Raw genomic sequence first — 21,520 nt, forward strand, 5'->3', positions numbered from 1 at the left:
GAGTTCTCAATTATCATTTTTTTGTGAGAAATGTGTTTCTTATACAAGTCTAAGAAAATAAAACTATTTTACACATGTAAAAAAGAGTTATCGTAATATTTAGAGTTTTTAAAATAACCATTTCCTATGTATAAACGTTAGAAAACAGTTATCAACTTTTTATATGTTGTTAAAATAAAGAAATTTCGTAAAGGTAATCCTTATTTTGAGACAATTTTGGACAAGGTTACGTGATTATTTATGGGTCTTAGTATATGTACAACTTGTATACGGATCGTATACAGATATACTATACGGGTCATATATATCCACATCACATGAAAAAGCTGATATTACATGATGTGTATATGACCTATATATGTGTACACATGTCGTATAAGTGCATATTGGTTGTGTAGCTGTCATTCCCTTGAAAAACACAACTCATACAAGGGTAGGGCCGTATAAGATGTCCGTATAAGCATATACATGTCGTATTAGACATTCTCTGACATCTTATATGGCTCACGTAGTCGTATACCTCTATATGAGTCGTATACATGTCAGGGTGTTGTAATAAATTTTAAGATGTGTGAATAGTCTGAGGTATATATCATTATATCATAATTTTAAATTTATGCGCATTACAAATACGAATATCATTCTCTTATATGTCGCTTAGAATGCATTAATTGGTTTTATTTAAAAATAACTACAAAATATAGGGATATTGGTCTCTAATAATCTCTACTAGACGTCATTGGTCATTGGCAGTCCCACCTTTTTTTATTCCCCCTGCCAATCCCACCTTTCAACTATTTTTCCTCTACCGGTCCTCAGTTAAAAAAACTGAACGGAGTTAAGTTTTTTTTCCGAATTACAAACTGATGTTTTAGAGCTTTTGATCAGAACGAGGATACGAGTTTATTAATGTAAAACTTACCTCGAAACGGTGCTCCAACGACTTGATTTTTGTTAATTGGAAATTTAAACACCCGAATTGAAGCATTGTTTTCGTCGTTTGGAGCACAATTTCAAGGTAAGTTTTACATCATTCGACTCTTATCCTCATTCTGATCAATAACCCTAAAACGTCAGTTTGTATTTCGGAAAAAAAAAAACTTAACTCTGTTAAGTTATTTTAACCGAGGACCAGTGGAGAAAAAATAGTTGAAAGGTGGGACTGACAGGGGGAATAAAAAAGGTGGAACTGCGAATATCCAATGACGGCTAATAGAAATTATTAGATACCAATATCCCATAAAAATATAATATTAATAAAGTTGTGACTTTGAGATCACGGGGACACTCGAACGTGGGATATGATTAAATTCAAAACTTTAGGCTCATAGAGTCACATTTTCACACTTCACCTTTTTTTGAAACAAACGTGTGAAAATACAAGATTGGACAAATTGGTTGCCATTGAGTTTTGAATTTTTCTTAGTGGTACATAAATGATGCATTTAAAACTTGTGGGGGTTTTTTTTAAGACCAAGAAGTGATGCATTTAAAACTTGTGGGGTTTTTTTTAAGACCAAGAAGTAGTGGAAAATGTCTCATATGATTTATTAATTGTTAGTATTAAAAAGGTAAACATTACTCTACTATACAACCTTTAAAAAACGAGTAAATTATAAAGTTCGTTCTTTATGTATGTCTAAAATATCAAAGTATGTCCTTTATCTTTAATAATCTCAGAAAACATACTTAATGTTTGAAAAACCGTTCAGGTTATGTCCTTTACCCTAAACCTAGTTTATTTTCCCAGTTAAGTCAGGTCATGTGAGAAGCACATGAGGGCATTAATGTCATTCTACCATCATCCTCTCTCTCTCCCACACTCTGTCTCTCTCTCTAGAACACACACTCTCTCTCTCTTCTCTCTCTCTAATTATACATATATAAAGACATAATTTTTCTCTCTCTATCACATTTTTATCTCTCTCTAACTCCCCTACCACCACCACCACCTGCTCCCACCGTCTCCCACCACAACCGCCATCACCACCATCCACCTGCCACCAACAACACCACCACCCCATCAGCAACCACCATCTTGAAGCATCGACATCGTTTCCATGGACACAGAGTTCCTCGGCGTCGTCAACCGCCCTAACCACCACCACTTCCCCCACCACCGCGCGACCAGCACGCTTCCGATTCATATCAGCACGCAACCAGAACTCGGAAACCCTAACCACTGTGACCAGCACACGATTTGTTCAGTGATTTGTTCAGTGAAATTTTCGGAGATCTGTTCAGTGATTGAAACCCTAACCGCTGTGACCAGCCTGAGATCTAGATCTGTAAGTGAAGACTTGAAATTTTCAGAACTTATGATGAAGCCCTAGATCTGTAATTGATGTTTGAGATCTATAATTGAAGCCTGAGATTTGTAATTGCATTTGATTTTGGAAATAGAAAGGTAAGAGGTCGATTTAAAACTGGTTGAGGTTTGTATTGTTGTTGCTTGGATTTATGTCCGGCGGGTGGTTATGGGTGATGATGGCTAGAGATTGCCGGAGGTTGCAGGCTCGGTGGTGGTGGTTCTGATGGTTTGTTGTTGCTTGAGTTTATTTCCGGCAGGCGCGGGTGGTGATGGCCAGAGGTTGCCATAGATTGCAGGTGAAATGGTGGTGTCTAGGGGGTGGCCGTGGACGGTGGTTGGGGTGGGAATGGTGGTGAGAGTAAAGGGAGTGGTGGTGGAGGTGGCTAAGTGAGTTGTCTGTGTATCTGTAATAAATTGTTTTATTTATTGGTTTTATGATTATTTATTATAATATTTAGGATAAAATGACTAAAATACCCTTATGTGGGATTGACTTAGTCAACTTTAAGCATGAAAACTAATTGTGTTATGACTAAAGGACATAACCTGATTGGTTTTTCAAACATTAAGGATGTTTTCTGAAGTTATTAAAGATAAAGGACATACTTTGATATTTTAGACATACACAAAGGACGAACTTTGAAATTTACTCTTAAAAAAACTCCATTATATATGTTATAACACGTATTATGGTACAAGTTATTTTTTTTAATTATTTTTTTTGAATGACAACGCTTGCACAAGGTTAAACTTATTTGTGTTATCACGTCATCAGTTGATCTTATGATCATTTGATCTATCCCAATCTCATTTTCAAGATTGGATCGCTAAGCGATCATACACGTCATAAGTGTGATACCAAAGTACAAGGGAACACTGTAATGTATAGATAGATTTGTAGATTTCGTATTTCAAATCCATGAATAGCTTTTAAAGTCGTGTATGAATTCATCATTAAGAAATTGAACAATAATCAAATAAGATAAAAAGATTATATAAATACCAGGATGTTTTTATTTTTATGAAAACAACGTTGTAGTTTTTGTGTATTAAAAATTAAATGACATGTAAAGTTGTAGTTTTTGTGTATTAGAAATTGAATAACATGTGAACTCCTTTATACTATGGTCAATTTGGTATGCTAATTTGGATGAAACGATGTAACGTATGGCGATTATTGATAAAATTACAACATCAACACGGAGGTTTGATTGATCTTAAATGGTTGGTCTGAAGGAGATCTAAAGTCGAAAGACTAAACGAGTAAAATAATAATTAAAGTTATTTAATTATTATAATAATTAAAGTTATTTAATTATTATAATAATTAAAGTTATTTAATTATTATTTGAATTATCTATTTGTTTAGATAAGTATTGTTTAGTATTTGAGTTAGAGAAGAAATAGAGTTCGCATTAGTCTAAGATGTTTAGTTTTTAGATACTGATTCCTTGTAATCAAGTTTATTCATTCACAAAAAAGTTAATAGAAGAAATTTGTGAATCCCGTTGGTATTCATCTCTCTGATCCTGTACCCAGATTCAATAATTATAAAAAGCTATTTGTTTAGGGACTAAAGTATAAATGTTCTGTGGTGAAATTGTGGAAAGTAAGAAATTACATGTAGCTAAGGAGTTTCGTTTTAATATATAGCATAATATAATATAATGTTTATATAATTGACTACAGCGATATTTCCTTTTTATTCTTTTTCTTTTTTGATTTGGAATTAATTGTTGATTTTAATTTAGCTGGTTAATTATATACTAAGGGGTTGTTTGGTAGCCTCTTAATGACCATTCAGATGCTACCTCTTAATGGTTTAAAACCTCTGAATGAATAAGAGCTAACCTCAAGTCTGAACGGTTAAGAGGTAACCTCTGAATGGTAAATCATCACATGTCAGATTCTTCTACCTTCTCATTGGTAAAATTCTTAATGATTCCATTAAGAGGCAGTCTCTTAATGACCATTCGGAGGCTACCAAACAGCCCCTAAATGGACAATATGGAAAGAAGATAGCTGTTATATTGAATGAGTTTGGTGAAGAGATTTGAGTTGAGAGAGCTATGATCAATGAAGGTGAAGGTGGTGCACTTGTTGAAGAATGGGTCGAGCTCGCAAACGGCTGCATTGGCTGCACTGTTAAACACAGTTTGGGTCAAGCATTGGAACTAACTTGTCTAGAAGAAAGATATCTAATCATCTGAGCTCACATTAGCAAATCTGTTAATCATGCTTGTGATTTTGATAAATATTATTGTTATGGTTATTGGTCTTCCTTTGGATTCATGTTTGCATTTGTGTGATCGCTTCTATCTTTAACTTGCATGCTGTAATTTATAAGGGGAACAAGTCAAATGGGTTGAAACTTTAAAGGCCCAAAATTGGCGCATTTATAACTCATTAAGTGAGTCGAAATTGGCCCATGCATAACTCATTTAAGTAAATGGGCCGAAGTTGTCACATAATTTTTGTAGTATCAGGGGCGGATCTAGTGTATAACAGGGGGTAACGCCCGCTACCTGTTGGCGCTCTGGCTGGCGGTAGTGTAAAATTAGTGTAAATTTTGGAAAAATTTGACGTTTTTTCTATTTCGTTACCGCTTATTTATAAAACGTTACCGCTTGGCGCGAATCCTAGATCCGCCACTGTGTAGTATGTTTGCAGGCTGCAGCTTTGTGAAGACCAGTTTTTTACCACTTAATTTAAATGTTTGATAGATGTTAAGCGGTTAGGGTTGAAATCTGAAGGTTGTAAACATATTAAGTGATAGCCTAATTTCGCACATCGTTAAATATGATTACAATAACAATATAATAACATTAGTATTTTTAAAGAAAATATTTTGTTAGGTTTAATGTATTTGAACACAGTTAGATGACTTGCAATCCATCCGACCGTCGAAAACCCTTTTGACCCATTTCGTTTAATTAAATCTTTTAGCTAAACTCGTCTGTTTACTCAAACCGACCCATTTATAGGTAAATGGGTCGAAATGTTCACCCTTTTTTACTAAAAGAATTCATATTTGCTTCCGCGATAGATTTTGTCTCAGAATGTTTAGTTAATTTTCACAAGTGCGTTTATGGCTTGAGGAGATCCGTCACTAAGAGTATACGGTGTTGAGGGGTTTGAAAATGAGGCATTATGCGACATCTGGACGACAAGTAAGCACGCGTCAGAAATGGGGCGTGGTGCAAAAACGGGATGTGTGGGAGGGGGTATGAAAGAGTGGCATTATTCGACACGTGACACACACTTTTTGTTATTATTAAATGGAGACAATTATCCTTTTAACGAAATTAATATACTCCATGCTAGATTTTAACGCCCACACCGGGTGGTCTAAACAAGGATATTATTGTGGAGTCCCTTAGAGCTTGTGCCTCAACTGGTTGATTGTTGTAACCAGTTATCAGTGCGTGTTCACAACTGTGTTATAGAATATTTAAATTAAATATTTAGTGGAAAAAAGATATGTTATTGCTGAAAAATATCATTTATGAGCTTGAGTTATCCTAAGTATTCTAAGAAGCTAAGATATGTTATTGCTGATATGGTTATCTATAGTTGGATTAAATATATAGTAACAATATAACAATATAATCACAGGGACCAAGAAATGGTGACGATAAATATATTTTTATGATTAAATTAGGTTAGAAACTGTTCAACAACCTACGTTTACTTCGTATTTTTTAAGTTTAAAAGCTATAAAAAATTATCATTGTTTTTTTTTGAAATGAGAAAGAATATAAATCATTAGGGGACTAGGGGTGGAATCACTAGTGATGGATTCTATCACTCCCACTCTCCAATCAAAGCATGACATGTCATCAACCATATTTCTATCACTAGTGATAGAAATGGACTAGGGGTGGAATCACTAGTGATGGATTTTATCACTAGTTGGAAAAAACGGTAAAAAGCAACGTTCAAAAAAAAAAACGGTCAAAAAAATCAAAGTTTCACGCGTGCTCGATTTAACGCGTTTACATTTCCACGCGTTATCAATGGTGTGGCGGCGGTGTTGCGTTGTTTTTTAACGCGTTAAAAATGGTGATCACGGGGGTGCCCCGAGTCCCCTTATAAGTCTAGTAAATTCAACCTAAAAATCTTGTAATAATATGGTAAGTTACCTTTAAAGTTGTAATATGATTATAGTCCACTTAAATATATCAATTTTATACAGATTACGCTATTTATTTTTTGCTTATTAAGACCGTTAGATACGGAATTCCTTGGGGCCGTTACCCAACAAAATGCCCTTATAGGGTCAACAATAGTTTCAATATACTTTTGGAGTAGATAAGAGTAGACTAATTATTGTGGGTAAGCTCCCATTCTTAACTTTTTTTTGAACGGTAGATAAACTGGATTTCTAGCTGACTCCAAAGGACCAATATATGCTGTTTAAACCCCTCACCCCAAGTTCGAATTCCTCCCAGAGGTGCTCTCCCATTCTTAACTACCTTATGAATTATACAATTGGAGCATATTTGCATTTAGTAAAATGCACGATTTAATGATTAATTATTTTTACATAAAATGCATACGATGTAGAAACATCTTTTCATATGTTACATCTATAAACTACAAACCAAAGGCTAGTTGGTTGGTCTACCGGTAGCATTGTGGCTTTCCTTATGAAAGGTCGTGGTTGATGCCTTGTCTTGAACAATTTGCTCTGGATAGAGTCAGATGAATTTCTCAGTTGTGAGTTTTCTTCTGGACAGGTGGGTTGGGTCACCACGTTCTGTTCTTTGTTCTTTGGACGGAAGAATAATCCATTTGTCATGGTGATCTTGGGTTTTGCTTTTAAAAAAACATGTATAAACCATAAAATTCAAGGTTGGTTCAAAAATAAACCTTACATTTCATCCAAATGATTTAGGTGGTGTTTGTTTTTCTAAAAAAAAATTTGCGCAGGCACTTCTGTCTGGGTCGCGCAGACATTGACATCTGCAGACTGTTTGTTTTTTCAAAGACGTTTCATTAAAAAACGTCTGCGCGAGCTCTTCTTGGTGCAGACTTGCCCAACCACTTCTAAGATCTTCTAAGGTCTGTAGAAGGTTAAACACCACCACCTACCACTACCGTCCACCACCACGTCCACCACCCACCACCGTCCATCACCACCACCACTGTCCACCACCACACACCGTCCATGTCCACCACCCACCACCACCGTCCTGCACCACCCACAATCATCGTCTGTACACCATCACCCGTTTATTTTAAACGTCTACATACGTTAAAAAACAAACAGACTTCTTCTTACAGATTGCAGAGGTTTGATCCATCTCTTCTTCTACAGACGTTGCAGATATGGTCCGCAGACATTTTACCTCTTAAAAAACAAAGAGCACGCCCATGGCGTTATAGCCTAGTGACATTTTGAGGGTGAGATAAGACTTTGGAACCAATAGGTCCCGTGTTCGATTCCCACAAAGGAGGGTTTTTCTATATTTATTGGGTTTTCTCCTGAATTGGTATATAGACATTATGCCTAGTGAAGATGGATATAATCAGATGGTTCCGCTCGTAACACGATGATACTCAAATTGTCCGTCAGTGATCTAAGTTTGCCATAAAAAAAAATAAAAAAAAAAAACAAAGAGCACCTTACTAAATTAAACAATCATAGTTTACCCTAATTTAATGAAGTACTTTTATTAAAACCATGATAATCATAATGACAAACCAAATTAAATGAGCTAACCGCTTATAACAAAAAAGAAAAATATTAAACAAATAAGATTAGCCCTAAAAAGTAAGTTTGAATAACGTTGAAAATACTCAAACTCAAACGATTAACCGAATTCACTCCGTTAGAAACTCTCTCATCGTCAATGGTGAATCAGAAGTAGACCGTTATCCCCCAAAAAGCTTAACTGAATCACCGCATCTGCATATATATTCTCCACTTTCAACCGTCTGGTAAACCCTAATCATTACCATTCCTTATTTAACATTCATTCGCGCAAGTTACGTAACTGTATGTTTAATGCATCTATCTTATCTTTTTCAGCTGTATTGATTGATTTCCTTTGTTCAGATCCGTATAGATTATCTGAATTTTGGTGTCACTTGTTGAATTGTGTATGTTCCTCTGCATTGTTATGTTAAATTAGGTTTTAATACGAAGTTATGATGATGATTGTAGGTTGATTTGAAGATATTTTGTTCTGCTGCTTTTGGTTATTGAACTGAAAACTGTTTGTTTTTCCGAATTGTGTCTCTTCGTCTGAATTTTGGTGCCACTTGTTCAATTGTTTATGTTTATCTGCATATACAAAGTTGTGATGAAAAATTGTAGGTTGATCTGAAGATATTTTGTTTATGCTGCTTTTGGAATTGTGTCTGATTTTTTTTTTTTTTTTTTTTTGCAATTTCATGTTATATTAAGTTTTAATAAGAAATTGTGTTGACGATTGCAGGTTGATCTGAAGATATTTTGTTCTGCTGCATTGGTTATTGAACCATAAACTGTTTGGTTTTGGAATTGAGGAATCTGAAGCTCTGTGGTTGCTCATTTTCTCGATCTGATTTAGTTCTTATCGTTAGGTGTTTAATCTTGATTTCATGGTTTGATGACATGAGAATACGAGATTGTGCAATTAGGTGTCATGATTGTAGATAGCTTACATGTGCCTGTGGAAATCGACGCTTTCACGAGTGATACTTCAGAGAGTTTTTATGATATGATACGTCAACCGTTGTATGACGTGTATTTTGGGAGTATGAGGTGAAACGCTACAAGTTGTGGAATTGGATTGCGCGTTTGGATATGAGAAGGCACTTGATCAGAAAACTTTGTTTGGTTTTTGGCCCTAGATTTCCGAGGATATGGTTAATCCTTTGTCCTGTTAGTGTTGTTGTGCTTATTGTGTTGTCTAGTTCATCTTCTACTTCATTTGATTCTGCCACGTTGACGGTGAAACCAGACATTTACGCAAACTACCGGAGGCTAAAAGACCAAGCGGTAAGTGACTATCTGGATTTAACTAGTTTATCGTTAGGAGTTACTAAACTGAAGGAGATTAAGCTTTGCGGAAGGGAAAGAGAGCACTATGTTCCTTGCTACAACGTATCCGCAAATCTGTTAACCGGGTTTAAATACGGTGAGGAGTTTGATCGCCATTGTGAAGTTTCGAAAGGCGAACCTTATTGTTTGGTTCGTCCTCCAAAAGACTATAAAACGCCCCTGAGTTGGCCAGTCGGTAGAGATGTAATATGGAATGAGAATGTAAAGATAACCAAAGATCAATTCCTTTCTTCCGGAAGCATGACGAAAAGGTTGATGCTAATGGAAGAGAACCAAATTTCGTTCCGCTCAGATGATGGTGTCAAAGATTACTCCCACCAAGTGGCGGAGATGATAGGATTGCGGAATGATGTGGAATTTTATCAAGCTGGTGTAAGTGTTATCATATACTTTACTGCTCTTCTTTACTACATTTATTATGACTTTATTAGTAGCGGCTAATAGGGCTGCAAATTAACCAAACATTCAGCGAACAGTTCCTGAACCGTTCGTTTGTGATCATTCGTTTAATAAATGAACGAACAAGAACAAGAAATTTCGTTCGTTTAGTTAAATGAACGGACATGAACAGAGGTCAAGTTCGTTCATGTATGTACATGAACGTTCGGTAACGTGTTCGTTTGTGTTTGATAGTTCGTCAGTGTTTTTAATTATTATATTTGATTTGAATACTTCAAAATTCCGACAAATAAAATATTTAATAAGTATCAGTGTATTATATATTATGTTCATGAACGCTTACTTGTGTTCGTTTGTGTCCATGAATGTTCGATTGCGTTTCTTACCTAAAATTAACGAACATGAACACATTCATTTCCTTAATGAACGAACACGAACAGAAAATCTCGTTCGGTATGTGTTCATGAACACATATATTTCCTTAACAAGTGTTCGTTCGGTTCATTTGCAGCCCTAGCGGCTGGTCTTATGATGCCAGCTGGATTTTCTGATTACCTTTATGAAACCTTGGATCTTATTTATGTTAAATGGTGTCAACAGGTGCGCACGGTTCTTGATGTTGGTTGTGGGTTTGGTAGCTTTGGGGCTCATTTGCTTTCACTGAAACTAATGACTGTCTGCATGGCTGCATATGAGTTAACCGGTAGTCAAGTTCAAATATCTCTTGAAAGAGGTCTTCCCGCCATAATCGGCAACTTTAATTCGAGGCAGCTTCCATTTCCATACTTGTCATACGACATGGTTCACTGTGCAGAGTGCGGTATTCTATGGGATGACAAAGGTACTTCATTTTACATGGAGTAAAATGCCATTTTCGTCCCTGAGGTTTGGCCAGTTTTTGCGACTTTCGTCCAAAGGTTTGTTTTTCCGCATCTGGATCCAAAAGGTTTGAAATCTTTCCATTTTCATCTGGCTTGTTAACTCCATCCATTTTCTCCGTTAATTCAGGGGTATTTCCGTCTTTTTGTTAACTTAAAAGGGAAATTCAGTTTTTTACAGGGGTATTCGGTCTTTTTACATGAAGTGAAAAAGACCGAATTGCCCTTTTAAGTTAACAAAAATACGGAAATATCCTTAACTTAATGGAGAAAAATTGGATGGTGTTAACGAGTCAGATGAAAATGGCAAGATTTCAAACCTTTTGGATCCAGATGCGGAAAAACAAACCTTTGGATGAAAGTCGCAAAACCGGCCAAACCTCAGGGACGAAAATAGCATTTTACTCTTTTAGATGTGAAATTCATCTTGTATTTTTCTCTCACCTTTGGTGATACTAACAATGTTTTCATGAATCAGATGGATTGTTACTTATTGAGGCTGACCGGATACTTAAGCCTGGAGGCTACTTTGTTTTACATGGAAGTTCGTTAAGTACAAAGAAGGGAAGCATGGCCAGCCCGATCGAAGAATTTGCCCGAAAAATCTGTTGGACTTTCGTAGCTCAGCAAGAAGAAACTTTCATCTGGCAAAAAACCGTTGATCCGCAATGCTACTTATCTAGGTGAGACTAGCTGTAATAAGTTTCACCTTATATATATTATTGTGAGTAAATTGCCATTTTCGTCCCTGAGGTTTCGCTACTTTTGCGACTTTCATCCAAAGGTTTGTTTTTCCGCATCTGGATTCAAAAAGCTTGAAATGTTGCCATTTCATTCAACTCGTTAACTCCATCCATTTGTTAGCGTTAAGTCAGGGGTATTTTCGTCTTTTTAGACATTTTTGTGATGATTAAAGGGTTTGGGTGGGGGGAAAGTCAACAGAGGTGGTTCTTTATTTCTTACAGTGTTTTTTATTTTAATAATAAAATGTCCAAAAAGACGGAAATGCCCCTCATTTAACTTAGAAAAATGGATGGAGTTAACGAGTTGGATGGAAATAGGAAGATTTCAAACCTTTTGGATCCAGATGCGGAAAAATAAACCTTTGGACGATAGTCGCAAATGTGGCCAAACCTCAGGGACGAAAATGACATTTTACTCTATTATTGTTTACTCGTTCTAGTTTTGGGTAACAATTTAGAAATTTATTGAAATCTATTTTGCCGTCAATTGTAGCATTCAGGGTGTGATTCCACCTTGTAGAGAAGAAAGAGAAGATATTCCATCGTATTATCAGCCACTTGCATCTTGTGTGGGCGGGACCACCAGCAAACGCTGGGCCCCCATTCAAAATCGGTCTTCCAGTTCCCAAATCACCCCTGCTGCGCTTGAAAATTATGGAAAGTATTATTCTTGTGAAATATTATAACTGCAGACAACTGTTATTACACCTAACAATGTTGATGTAATTGGTCAAATCTTTCTGCAGGAATTCAACAGGATGAATTCTACGAAGACTTTGAATCGTCGTTAACAGCTTTAAGAAATTACTGGTCTTTGCTCACACCCTTGATTTTTTCTGATCACCCTAAACGGCCGGGTGATGAAGATCCGTTACCTCCGTATAATATGATAAGAAATGTGATGGACATGAATGCGCGTTATGGTGGTTTGAATGCTGCATTTTTGGAAGAAGGAAAAGCTGTTTGGGTGATGAATGTTGTTCCTATTAGGGCTCGTAATACACTCCCAGTTATATTTGATCAAGGTTTTGCTGGCGTTTTGCATGATTGGTAAGTAATTAGTTTCTTATTCATGTATTTGTGAATTTCGTTGTACATATAGGTCATTAAAAGATGATCCCTTGTTCCGTTTGGGTGAATGTAGTAGACTTCCAAATCGTGAAATAAAATTTGCTACTATGTGTGTAGGTGTGAACCATTTCCCACGTATCCACGAACATATGACATGCTTCATGCAAATGGGCTTCTTTCATACCTTATTTCCGAACGATGCAGCGTCACAAATTTGCTTTTGGAGATGGATCGTATCCTACGCCCTGAGGTATATATAATCATTTAGTCCTCTACATTTGAAAAAAAATAGTTAAATACATCAGATAACTAACTATTGTTTTATTATAGTTTTTATAATCATAACGAGTACATTTTTATTTTTATAATATTTTGGAAAGAATGAACGAAAAATATATGCGGATCCACTGTGATTATTTTGACCCATACTACAAAATGCAACTTATAGCTTTGTTCTCTTGCAGGGATGGGTTGTTCTTTCGGATGACGTGGGGTCCATAGAGAAGGCCCGTGCCGTTGCTACACAAATTCGATGGGAAGCAAGGGTCATTGATCTTGAAAATGGTAGTGACCAGAGAATACTTGTCTGCCAAAAGCCGTTTGTACGAAGATGAATCCTGCAACCAAACACGGTTTAAACCTTCCTCTGATCATTCGACGTTAAAACTCTGGTAACTACTCTACATTTTTCATGCAGTATTTCGATCCCTTTACTTATGAAACGGGTCAAGCTGCTTGACCTACATGGATATGTACCAAAAGCAAGTGTTACCCAATCCGTCCATTTTGGCACCTCTAATATAAACCTGTTGTACCAGGCGCAAGTCAGGTGAGAGGCTCTACGCTTAAATTTTGGCATGACATATTCGTAGATAAAAAGAAGCTTGAGATTGAACCGAAACACTTGCAGGATGTGTAGATTGGAGAAAGTTTTGTTGTCTCAAAATTTCTTGAGTGTTTTTTGTTTTGTTAATTTTTTCCGTACCTTTATGAAGTAGCAATTCATTCATCCAAATTTCTCTCTTTGTATGTGTGTTCCTTGATCAGTTTTGTTACCTGAATTCCATTTTGTATGGAACATCACTTGAGTGAATAGGGTTTAATTTTTATATATATAACGGCTGAGTCGCACATTCACTAAACCTATTCCCGAATCTACATCAATGTTCACCGTATGACTAGAACCTTCAACCACTTGGGAAGGAACATTTCTTTATTATATACAATGATACGTTGATACCTCTACGTTACAAGCCCTTTCGGTTCAACCACTTGGGAAGGAACATTTCTTTATTATATACAATGATACATCGCCTTTAGGCTACAAGCCTTTTTTGTAGGTCTGGTCATGTGTTTAACTAAGCCTTTTGACCAAAGAAAGCAACATTTTTCACTTGATGTACCCAATTGTTTGAAAGACAATTAGATAAAATTTTATCATGTTATACCAGGGTTAAGTTCTCATTTAAATGTCATGATTACAAATAAATTATACAATAAAAATCGCATGCTCTTCTATAAAGATATTAATAAGAGCATCCGTAATAAAGAGAACTTTAGTCAATTTTATGCACATTTGTCTGTTTTTTCCATTCTTGCTATTGTGGCTCTCATTTTTTAAGGATGTTTTTGGGCGCACCGGCCATACTTGGTGAAAAAAACATGGTGTAGTCCTTTGTACTAGATATTGTATATATATTATAGAGTGAGAATTAGTGGTGGACATGTCTCTTTAATTATATGAAGAAAGAGATGATTGGTTAAAAAATAAAAATCGGTGATGATATGATAACGTTTTTTGGTTTTCTTTTTGGGTGTGTTTTGGGTCTTTTTGAAGAATGAGTGTTTTTTTATTAGACGGCTGACTAGGCACGTTTTTTAGTCTCCTTATTGTTGATGGTCTAATAATTTTTTTCTATATTCACACTACATTACTTTATTTCTTTATTAACACCCGACTAACTCCTACACTGAAATATGATTAGAAGACCTATATAACTAATAAAACATATAAAAGGACAAAAGTAAGATACCATTACTACTAAGACCACCCGTAGTGGGGCGTGATTTTCTAAAAAAATTGAAAAATAACGCCCCAAAACGCCCTCACTACCATTACATGGGGCGTTATTTAAAAAAAAAATCAAAAAAATGAAGTTTGGCGTTTTAATAATAACGCTGATACAAGTTTGGCCCATGTTTGTTTAACCAATCAATTTGGCACATGTGTCTGACAACTTTGGAGAACCCCCATGCAACTTTGACTAGCCAATCATCATCCATCTCTTTGCTTTTTTTTTGTTTAATGATTGGAAGGGGCATTATCAGGCATTATTCCCACTACGCCACTTTTGCAATAATGCCCCATGCTGACTGGGATGACATGTGTCGGATAATGCCCCATGATGGGGGCATTATAACAATTTACCACTACACATGGTCTAATAAAAGCAGCAAATATGATAAATAAAAGAGATTATAAAATACAAAGGGATATAAATAGAAAGTAGAGATTAGAATGTTCCGAGAGAATGGGATCTGGAGTCCCTGAAATAACCACACAATATGCGCCCTATTCTCCCCCATTTCTTCATAATAAATAACATCAGATCATCATTTTACTCCTTCTAGCATTTACACTATTTCGATCAACAAAATGTCCAACGACAAGGAACGAGAAACTCATGTTTACATGGCCAAGCTGGCCGAACAAGCCGAGCGTTACGAAGGTGTATTATCATATCAACTTAATTCACCTGCTCATTTAGGAACATGCGTGACAGTTTATTTCCATGCACATTCGTGTTTTTAGATACATACATCTTATGATTGATTAGGAATGTTGTTATGATTCTGTTGATCAACGATCAATCTAAGTCGTATAATGCAATGAAGTGAAGTTTTAGGTGTGCAATATGACATGGACTTCTTATATTGTTTTTGAATGTGTTGCGTGTGTTTTTAACGTGGATCTGATAGTGTTAGATCAATCGGAATGTTGTTTCGATCAGTAATTTGGCGTTGAGTAGCGGTGGATCGTTGATTTGTCCTGAGTTTGTAATGTAAGATGTATTGCATTCTTCCTTACAGTGGCGGATCCAGGGGTGTTTTGGGGGTTCCCGGGAACCTCCTCGGTTTGGAAAAAAATGAAAAAAATAGTGGAAATTTTATATGATTTAGAAAAAAAATAGTGAGAATTAGTGAAAATCTAGCAAAAGGAACCCGGTAAAAAAAATCCTGGATCCGCCACTGCTTCCTTATCACTATGCTTAATGCTTTAGATTATTCCGATAATTTGAAAATTTGGTGTGTTTTCAGCATGCATTAGTGTAATTTGGAATCTTGCTATGATCGTATCATAACGCCCCGCTTGCGGTATGCGCATATAATGTATATATGTGTGGCCATCGGGGGGCAAAGGTGAAAGTGCACTAATTTTAACGTTATTTTACTAATTATCGTGAAAATAACGTTAAAAGCTGAGGACAGTTAATCATGCATCATGTGGTGGCGTTGATAGCTGAAAGACAAAAGGGTACATGCACTAATCGGTCTTTGTCCCGATTGCTGAGTGTTATGTGTCTTATGTCCAAGGCTTGATGCAAAACTACTATCAAGCCGGGGGTCTCACTAGAAGCAGCCTCTCTATTCCTACAGGGTAGGGTAGAGGTAAGGTTGTCTACATCTTACCCTCCTCAGACCCTACCTTTGCTTTGCTATTGGTGGGATTTACTGAGTATGATGATGATGATGTTATGATCCGTAACGCTGCAGCCGTATAATTTGTTATATAAGCAATATGTTGCCCGTATGGAAGTTTATTTTGTCCATCTGCGTGTTCAATATCAGCTCCAAGACGAAACACAAGTTTATCAATCGTATATATCCTTAATATAATAAAGAAATTAAAAAAAAAAAAGCCTAATCCGAATGAAGTAACAAATTTGGACTGCTCATATTGCAGGTGTATGCGTGTATATATGACGGTTATCAGTTATTGTTAGTTATAGATTTTTTTTTATTTTGTTTCAGAGATGGTTGAATGTATGAAGAGTGTCGCGAAACTAAACGTCGAACTGACTGTGGAAGAGCGAAACCTGCTTTCAGTTGGGTACAAGAATGTGATTGGTGCAAGGAGGGCATCTTGGCGAATTATGTCGTCAATTGAACAAAAGGAGGAATCGAAAGGAAACGAAAGCAACGTTTCCTTAATTAAGGGCTACTGCAAAAAGGTTGAAGATGAACTCGCCAAAATCTGCAGCGACATTCTTGAAATCATAGATAAGCATCTCATACCCTCTTCTGGCTCAGGGGAAGCTACTGTTTTTTACCACAAGATGTGAGTCATGTTGTGTTATTATTCTATTATTGTATTTTGTTTCAGTTGGATACAACTAGTTTGTTTAAATCCGTTTCTATCCTGTTATCAAACCCATACCCAGGGTAGGGATCCTGTACATTAATCCAGAAGTGTGAGAAGTGTATTATAACACTATATCTAACACTATATAACACCATATAAACACCGTATAACACTATGTAAGACCATATAACACCATATAACACTATGTAACACTATATAACACTATATAACAATATATAACACTATACATCCATCATAGACATGCTATCAGACAAAATATAGTGTTATATTTGTTATATAGTGTTACATAGTGTTATATGGTGTTATATGCTGTTACATATTGTTATACGGTGTTTATATGGTGTTATATAGTGTTATATATAGTGTTATAATACACTTCTCACACTTCTGGATTAATGTACAGGATCCTCTACCCCCATACCCATACCAGTGATTCTTGAGTGCAAACCAAACACCACTGAAATACATGGTTGTATGAATCCCTAGATGCTAGTCGGTCGGTGGGTTACCGACTACCTATTAATCAGGATTAGTCGTGATTAATCGGATTGGGATTTATATATGTGATTTTTAGTTTTATACATACATATATATATATATATATATAATATATACACATTTTCATATGTATTTTTTCAAGTAGACTGGTTTTAACCCCTCCTCTACCCATTTTTTAATTATACAACATTAATCTCCGGAATTTATAGGTTTTGGCCGGAATCTGACCAGAATCTCACTGGAATCACTTATTCCCGGCCGACCAGGGCCGATTGTCTGGCCGATTACGGCCGACTAGCGATTAATTCACGAGTAAATTACAAAAATCGTCCTTTATGTATGTCACTTATTGCAAACGGTGTCATTTATCTTCAATAATTACAGAAAACGTACTCGATGTTTGCAAACCCTGGCAAGTTATGTCCTTTAGCCCTAACTCAGTTAATTTTTGTGGTTAAATCTGACCAAATGGACCCCACATGAGGGTATTTTTGTGGTTAAATCTGACCAAATGGACCCCACATGAGAGTAAAATGACCAAAATACCCTCATGTGGGGTCCAGTTGGTCAGATTTAACCACAAAAATTAACTGAGTTAGGGCTAAAGGACATAACTTGCCAGAGTTTGCAAACATCGAGTACGTTTTCTGTCATTATTGAAGATAAAGGACACAATTTGCAATAAGTGACATACATAAAGGACGATTTTGGTAATTTACTCTTAATTCACCGATTACCAAAAAAGTTAGCAGTTACCGATCGACTAGCGATTAATCGCCGATTAATCCATCACTGCTGAAACATACAAAGATTTCCCATACTTGACCTTTTGGTCTGGCATGCTACTTTAGGCAAGGAAGTTATGTGGTTAGTAGGATCATAACTTCTTATTAGATCACAAGTTAGGAATTAAATTTCACCGTTCGTTCTTATTGATACCAAATTAAAAACGCCGCAGTGTGTTCAATATATTCCTTGACGTGTGTTGCTTAGGGGTGCAAACGAGCCGAGCCGAGCCCGAGCTTGACCAGGCTCGAGCTCAATTAATTCATGAGAGCTCGGGCTCGAGCTCGGCTCGTTTGTATTTTCTCAAGCTCGAGCTCGGCTCGGGCTCGGCTCGTTTATTATCTATTAATTTTTATATTAAATAAAAATTATATAAATATTAGACCTTTTAGGCTCGCGAGCTCGATAAGTGAAGCTCGGGCTTGGGCTCGTTTACTAAATATGCTTATTTTTAGGTTCGATGTCGGCTTGTAAACAAGTTTGAATAAGCTCGGCTCATTTACCCTAAGGCTCGATAAGGCTCGACGAGCCTAACGAGCTTCACATGCGAGGCTCGAGCTCGGGCTCGATAAACAAACGAGCTTTATTTTAGGCTCAAGCTCGGCTCGGGCTCGATAAGGCTCGGCTCTTTTCGAGCTTTTTCTCGAGCCGATCTCGAGTCGCTCGCGAGCCGCTCGGCTCGTTCGTTTGCACCAATATGCTTATATGTTCAAATTTTGAATTTCTGAATTATTTTAATTATGTTCAATCTGGATACAGGAAAGGTGACTACTATAGGTACCTTGCTGAATTCAAGACGGACCAAGAAAGGAAGGATGCTGCCGAACAGTCATTGAAAGGCTACGAGGCACGTTTCACCATTTTCTCTTTTCTTTTACTCTTACGTGACGTTGGGGTGGCAATCAGAACTTTTTTTTATCTGAACTAAAACCGTTACTTTTTTAAAACGGCCCATTTTGACCTGTTACTCAACCCGCCTGTTTTGCCAGGCTTACAACGAAGCAATGATCAGTTGTCGCATCGCATTTATATGATATTTTTTTTTCTTTATATAATATTTCGTTGTTTGTTTAGGCGGCTGCTGCTGCTGCAAACACGGAACTCCCTTCAACCCACCCAATTCGTCTCGGTTTGGCTCTCAACTTCTCAGTGTTTTACTATGAGATTATGAATTCACCCGAAAGGTATTTTTACGCAACCTGTTCTTTCTTATCGAACAAATGTACGATAAAATGATTATGAATTAACATTGTAGGGCCTGTCATTTGGCTAAACAAGCTTTTGATGAGGCAATTGCTGACCTGGACTCCTTAAGTGAAGAATCTTACAAAGATAGCACCTTAATCATGCAGCTCTTGAGAGATAACCTCACTCTTTGGACCTCTGATTTGCCCGAAGATGGAGGTATCGAAAATCCTTCTTGCGTATTGTTTTCGTAATCATAAATCATGCATTAAACATTTACAACCTTTTCTTGATGACACAAAAAAAAAGTGTTTTGACTGATACAGGGGTGTGAATTTTTGACACGACCCGAAAACATGACACAAACATGACACAAACATAACACGAAATTCGCGGGTTTGGGTTTAGTCTAAGCAGGTTTGGGTCAGTTTCAGGTTGAACCCGTTTAGCTAAACGGGTCGGGTTCGGGTCAACCCAGTTGGGTTGGCGGGTTGACCTGTTTATATTATATTATAGAGTTAACTGCCATTTTAGTCCCTTTGGTTTGTTCGCTTTTGCCATTTCAGGCCAATTTTCAAAAATGCACCAGTTTCCTCCCTGGCATACTGGAAAAGTGTCACTTCAGTCCAAAAATTAAAACTCAGTTAAGTCAGACAGGTTAAATGAAGGGTATTATTGTCAATTCATATATCTTTTATTTTCACCTTATTTTATGAATTGACAATAATACCTTCATTTAACCTGTCTGACTTAACTGGGTTTTAATTTTTGGACTGAAGTGGCACAATATGTCAGAGAGGAAATTGGTGCATTTTTTAAAATTGGTCTGAAATGGCAAAAGTGAACAAACCACAGGGACGAAAATGACAGTTAACTCTATATTATATTTTTTAGAATATTTGTATGTCATAAATTAAATTGGGTGTGTATTTATGCCATAATTATAACTTAAAAAGAGAAATTGACACACGATTTTATAAGTTAAATGTAACTGTATTATATGCATTTGTGATTTTTAGTAAATTTTGATTTTAATTTATTAATTTGCGAAAAAAAAAATTATAAATAAAAAAATCGGGTTGAACGGGTCGTGTTCGGGTCAACCAGCGAATATTTGGGTCGTCTTCGGGTTTGTATGTGTATGCATGACACCATTTTTTGGGTTCGGGTCGGGTTGAACCCGCGAACACGACCCGTTTAGCACCCCCCCCCCCAACTGATACCAGTATTGACCCGTTTTGACCCAAACCGGTTAGCTAACCGCCCCGTTTTGAATTGTGTCTTCAGGTGACGAAAACCAGCCCAAGGGTGAAGAATCAAAACCAGCCGAACCAGAGGTTAGCACTACATTTTAGTTTATGAACGGGTTTGACCGAACACCTAATGTTTTTTTTCGCAGAAGCCGAAGTGATGGGAGATCAATATCAAGCCCAGCCCAAGGCGACGACGGCGGGTTGTAGGCGTTGAAGTTCTCGGCATGTTCCGGCTTTTCTCACAAGTATTCTTGTTTTGAAAAGTTTGGTATCTTTTTATACAAAACCGAATTAATCAGTCAACCCAAAACTACAAAAAGAATCTGGACAATTTTATTAAAAAAAAATCTGCTTGGTTTTTGGATCTTGTTTGAGTTTTATTTTGTTGAATTTACTACTTGTCATAAGAGCTTTGGCCCATTCAATGTTGTGGTCTGGTCCAGATATTTGGCTCTGTTTGCCTGTGTTTTCAAGTTGTTGAAATTTGTTGTTCTCTTTTGCTTGCTCTATTTAACCGACCATTCTCATATTTTCTTGTTAGTTTTTGACAATTTAAACTTATTTATATCAAATACGAATCAAATGAGGTTATATAATAGATAACACGACACGAATAATAAAAAAATTATAACTAGAAGGGAATTGTTTAATTTTCTACGATCTTTTGAGATATCAGATGAGGTTATATAATAGATAACATGACAGGAATAATAAAAAAAATTATAACTAGAAGGGAATTGTTTAAGTTTTTACGATCTGTTGAGATATTTCAGTTAAAGAGGCACGGTTAGAAAGAGAAACTAACTTTTTTTTCGAGCGTATTTGTCTAGTCTTGGAATTAACTAGACGGACGCTAGTGTGTCCATATTATGGATTTGATACATATTTTCTGGATGTTACAAACTTAGTCCAATGTTTTGCAATAAGGTAACACTAATCACTAATGGTCCTCGCCTAGATA

At 36.4% G+C, this 21,520-nt stretch overlaps 2 protein-coding genes across 5 annotated transcripts; both read left to right on the plus strand.

Annotated features, from left to right (window-relative positions):
- The first annotated feature begins 8,101 nt into the window (after positions 1 to 8,101).
- On the plus strand, positions 8,102 to 13,546 carry LOC110871911 (probable methyltransferase PMT5). 3 transcript variants are annotated; one of them, XM_022120666.2, is made up of 9 exons: positions 8,102 to 8,254; positions 8,755 to 9,734; positions 10,362 to 10,602; positions 11,118 to 11,322; positions 11,876 to 12,039; positions 12,129 to 12,432; positions 12,571 to 12,703; positions 12,918 to 13,124; positions 13,272 to 13,546. In XM_022120666.2, exons 2-8 carry the CDS (start codon positions 9,105 to 9,107, stop codon positions 13,065 to 13,067), a joined length of 1,827 nt encoding a protein of 608 aa, XP_021976358.1. In that variant the 5' UTR covers positions 8,102 to 8,254; positions 8,755 to 9,104; the 3' UTR covers positions 13,068 to 13,124; positions 13,272 to 13,546. The 3 variants fall into 3 exon arrangements, with proteins under 3 accessions (XP_021976358.1, XP_021976359.1, XP_021976360.1); XM_022120667.2 differs by lacking the exon at positions 8,102 to 8,254 and adding an exon at positions 8,290 to 8,312; XM_022120668.2 differs by lacking the exon at positions 8,102 to 8,254 and adding an exon at positions 8,400 to 8,416.
- A 1,420-nt stretch (positions 13,547 to 14,966) lies between these two features.
- On the plus strand, positions 14,967 to 21,068 carry LOC110871910 (14-3-3-like protein GF14 iota). 2 transcript variants are annotated; one of them, XM_035976394.1, is made up of 7 exons: positions 14,967 to 15,182; positions 16,486 to 16,792; positions 18,881 to 18,968; positions 19,196 to 19,305; positions 19,377 to 19,525; positions 20,594 to 20,643; positions 20,709 to 21,068. In XM_035976394.1, exons 1-7 carry the CDS (start codon positions 15,110 to 15,112, stop codon positions 20,715 to 20,717), a joined length of 786 nt encoding a protein of 261 aa, XP_035832287.1. In that variant the 5' UTR covers positions 14,967 to 15,109; the 3' UTR covers positions 20,718 to 21,068. The 2 variants fall into 2 exon arrangements, with proteins under 2 accessions (XP_035832287.1, XP_021976356.1); XM_022120664.2 differs by having other exon boundaries at positions 14,968 to 15,182; positions 20,706 to 21,068.
- Positions 21,069 to 21,520: the final 452 nt, after the last annotated feature.

Source organism: Helianthus annuus, chromosome 8 (assembly GCF_002127325.2).
Source record: "Helianthus annuus cultivar XRQ/B chromosome 8, HanXRQr2.0-SUNRISE, whole genome shotgun sequence".
NCBI classification, from domain to species: Eukaryota; Viridiplantae; Streptophyta; class Magnoliopsida; order Asterales; family Asteraceae; genus Helianthus; species Helianthus annuus.

Coding starts and splice junctions, on each gene's coding strand:
- LOC110871911 (XM_022120666.2), top strand. CDS start 9,105: ATGAGAAGGCACTTGATCAGAAAACTTTGTTTGGTTTTTGGCCCTAGA. Junction 11,323..11,875: donor CCGCAATGCTACTTATCTAG/GTGAGACTAGCT, acceptor CGTCAATTGTAG/CATTCAGGGTGTGATTCCAC. Junction 12,704..12,917: donor ATCGTATCCTACGCCCTGAG/GTATATATAATC, acceptor GTTCTCTTGCAG/GGATGGGTTGTTCTTTCGGA.
- LOC110871910 (XM_022120664.2), top strand. CDS start 15,110: ATGTCCAACGACAAGGAACGAGAAACTCATGTTTACATGGCCAAGCTG. Junction 15,183..16,485: donor ACAAGCCGAGCGTTACGAAG/GTGTATTATCAT, acceptor ATTTTGTTTCAG/AGATGGTTGAATGTATGAAG. Junction 16,793..18,880: donor ACTGTTTTTTACCACAAGAT/GTGAGTCATGTT, acceptor ATCTGGATACAG/GAAAGGTGACTACTATAGGT.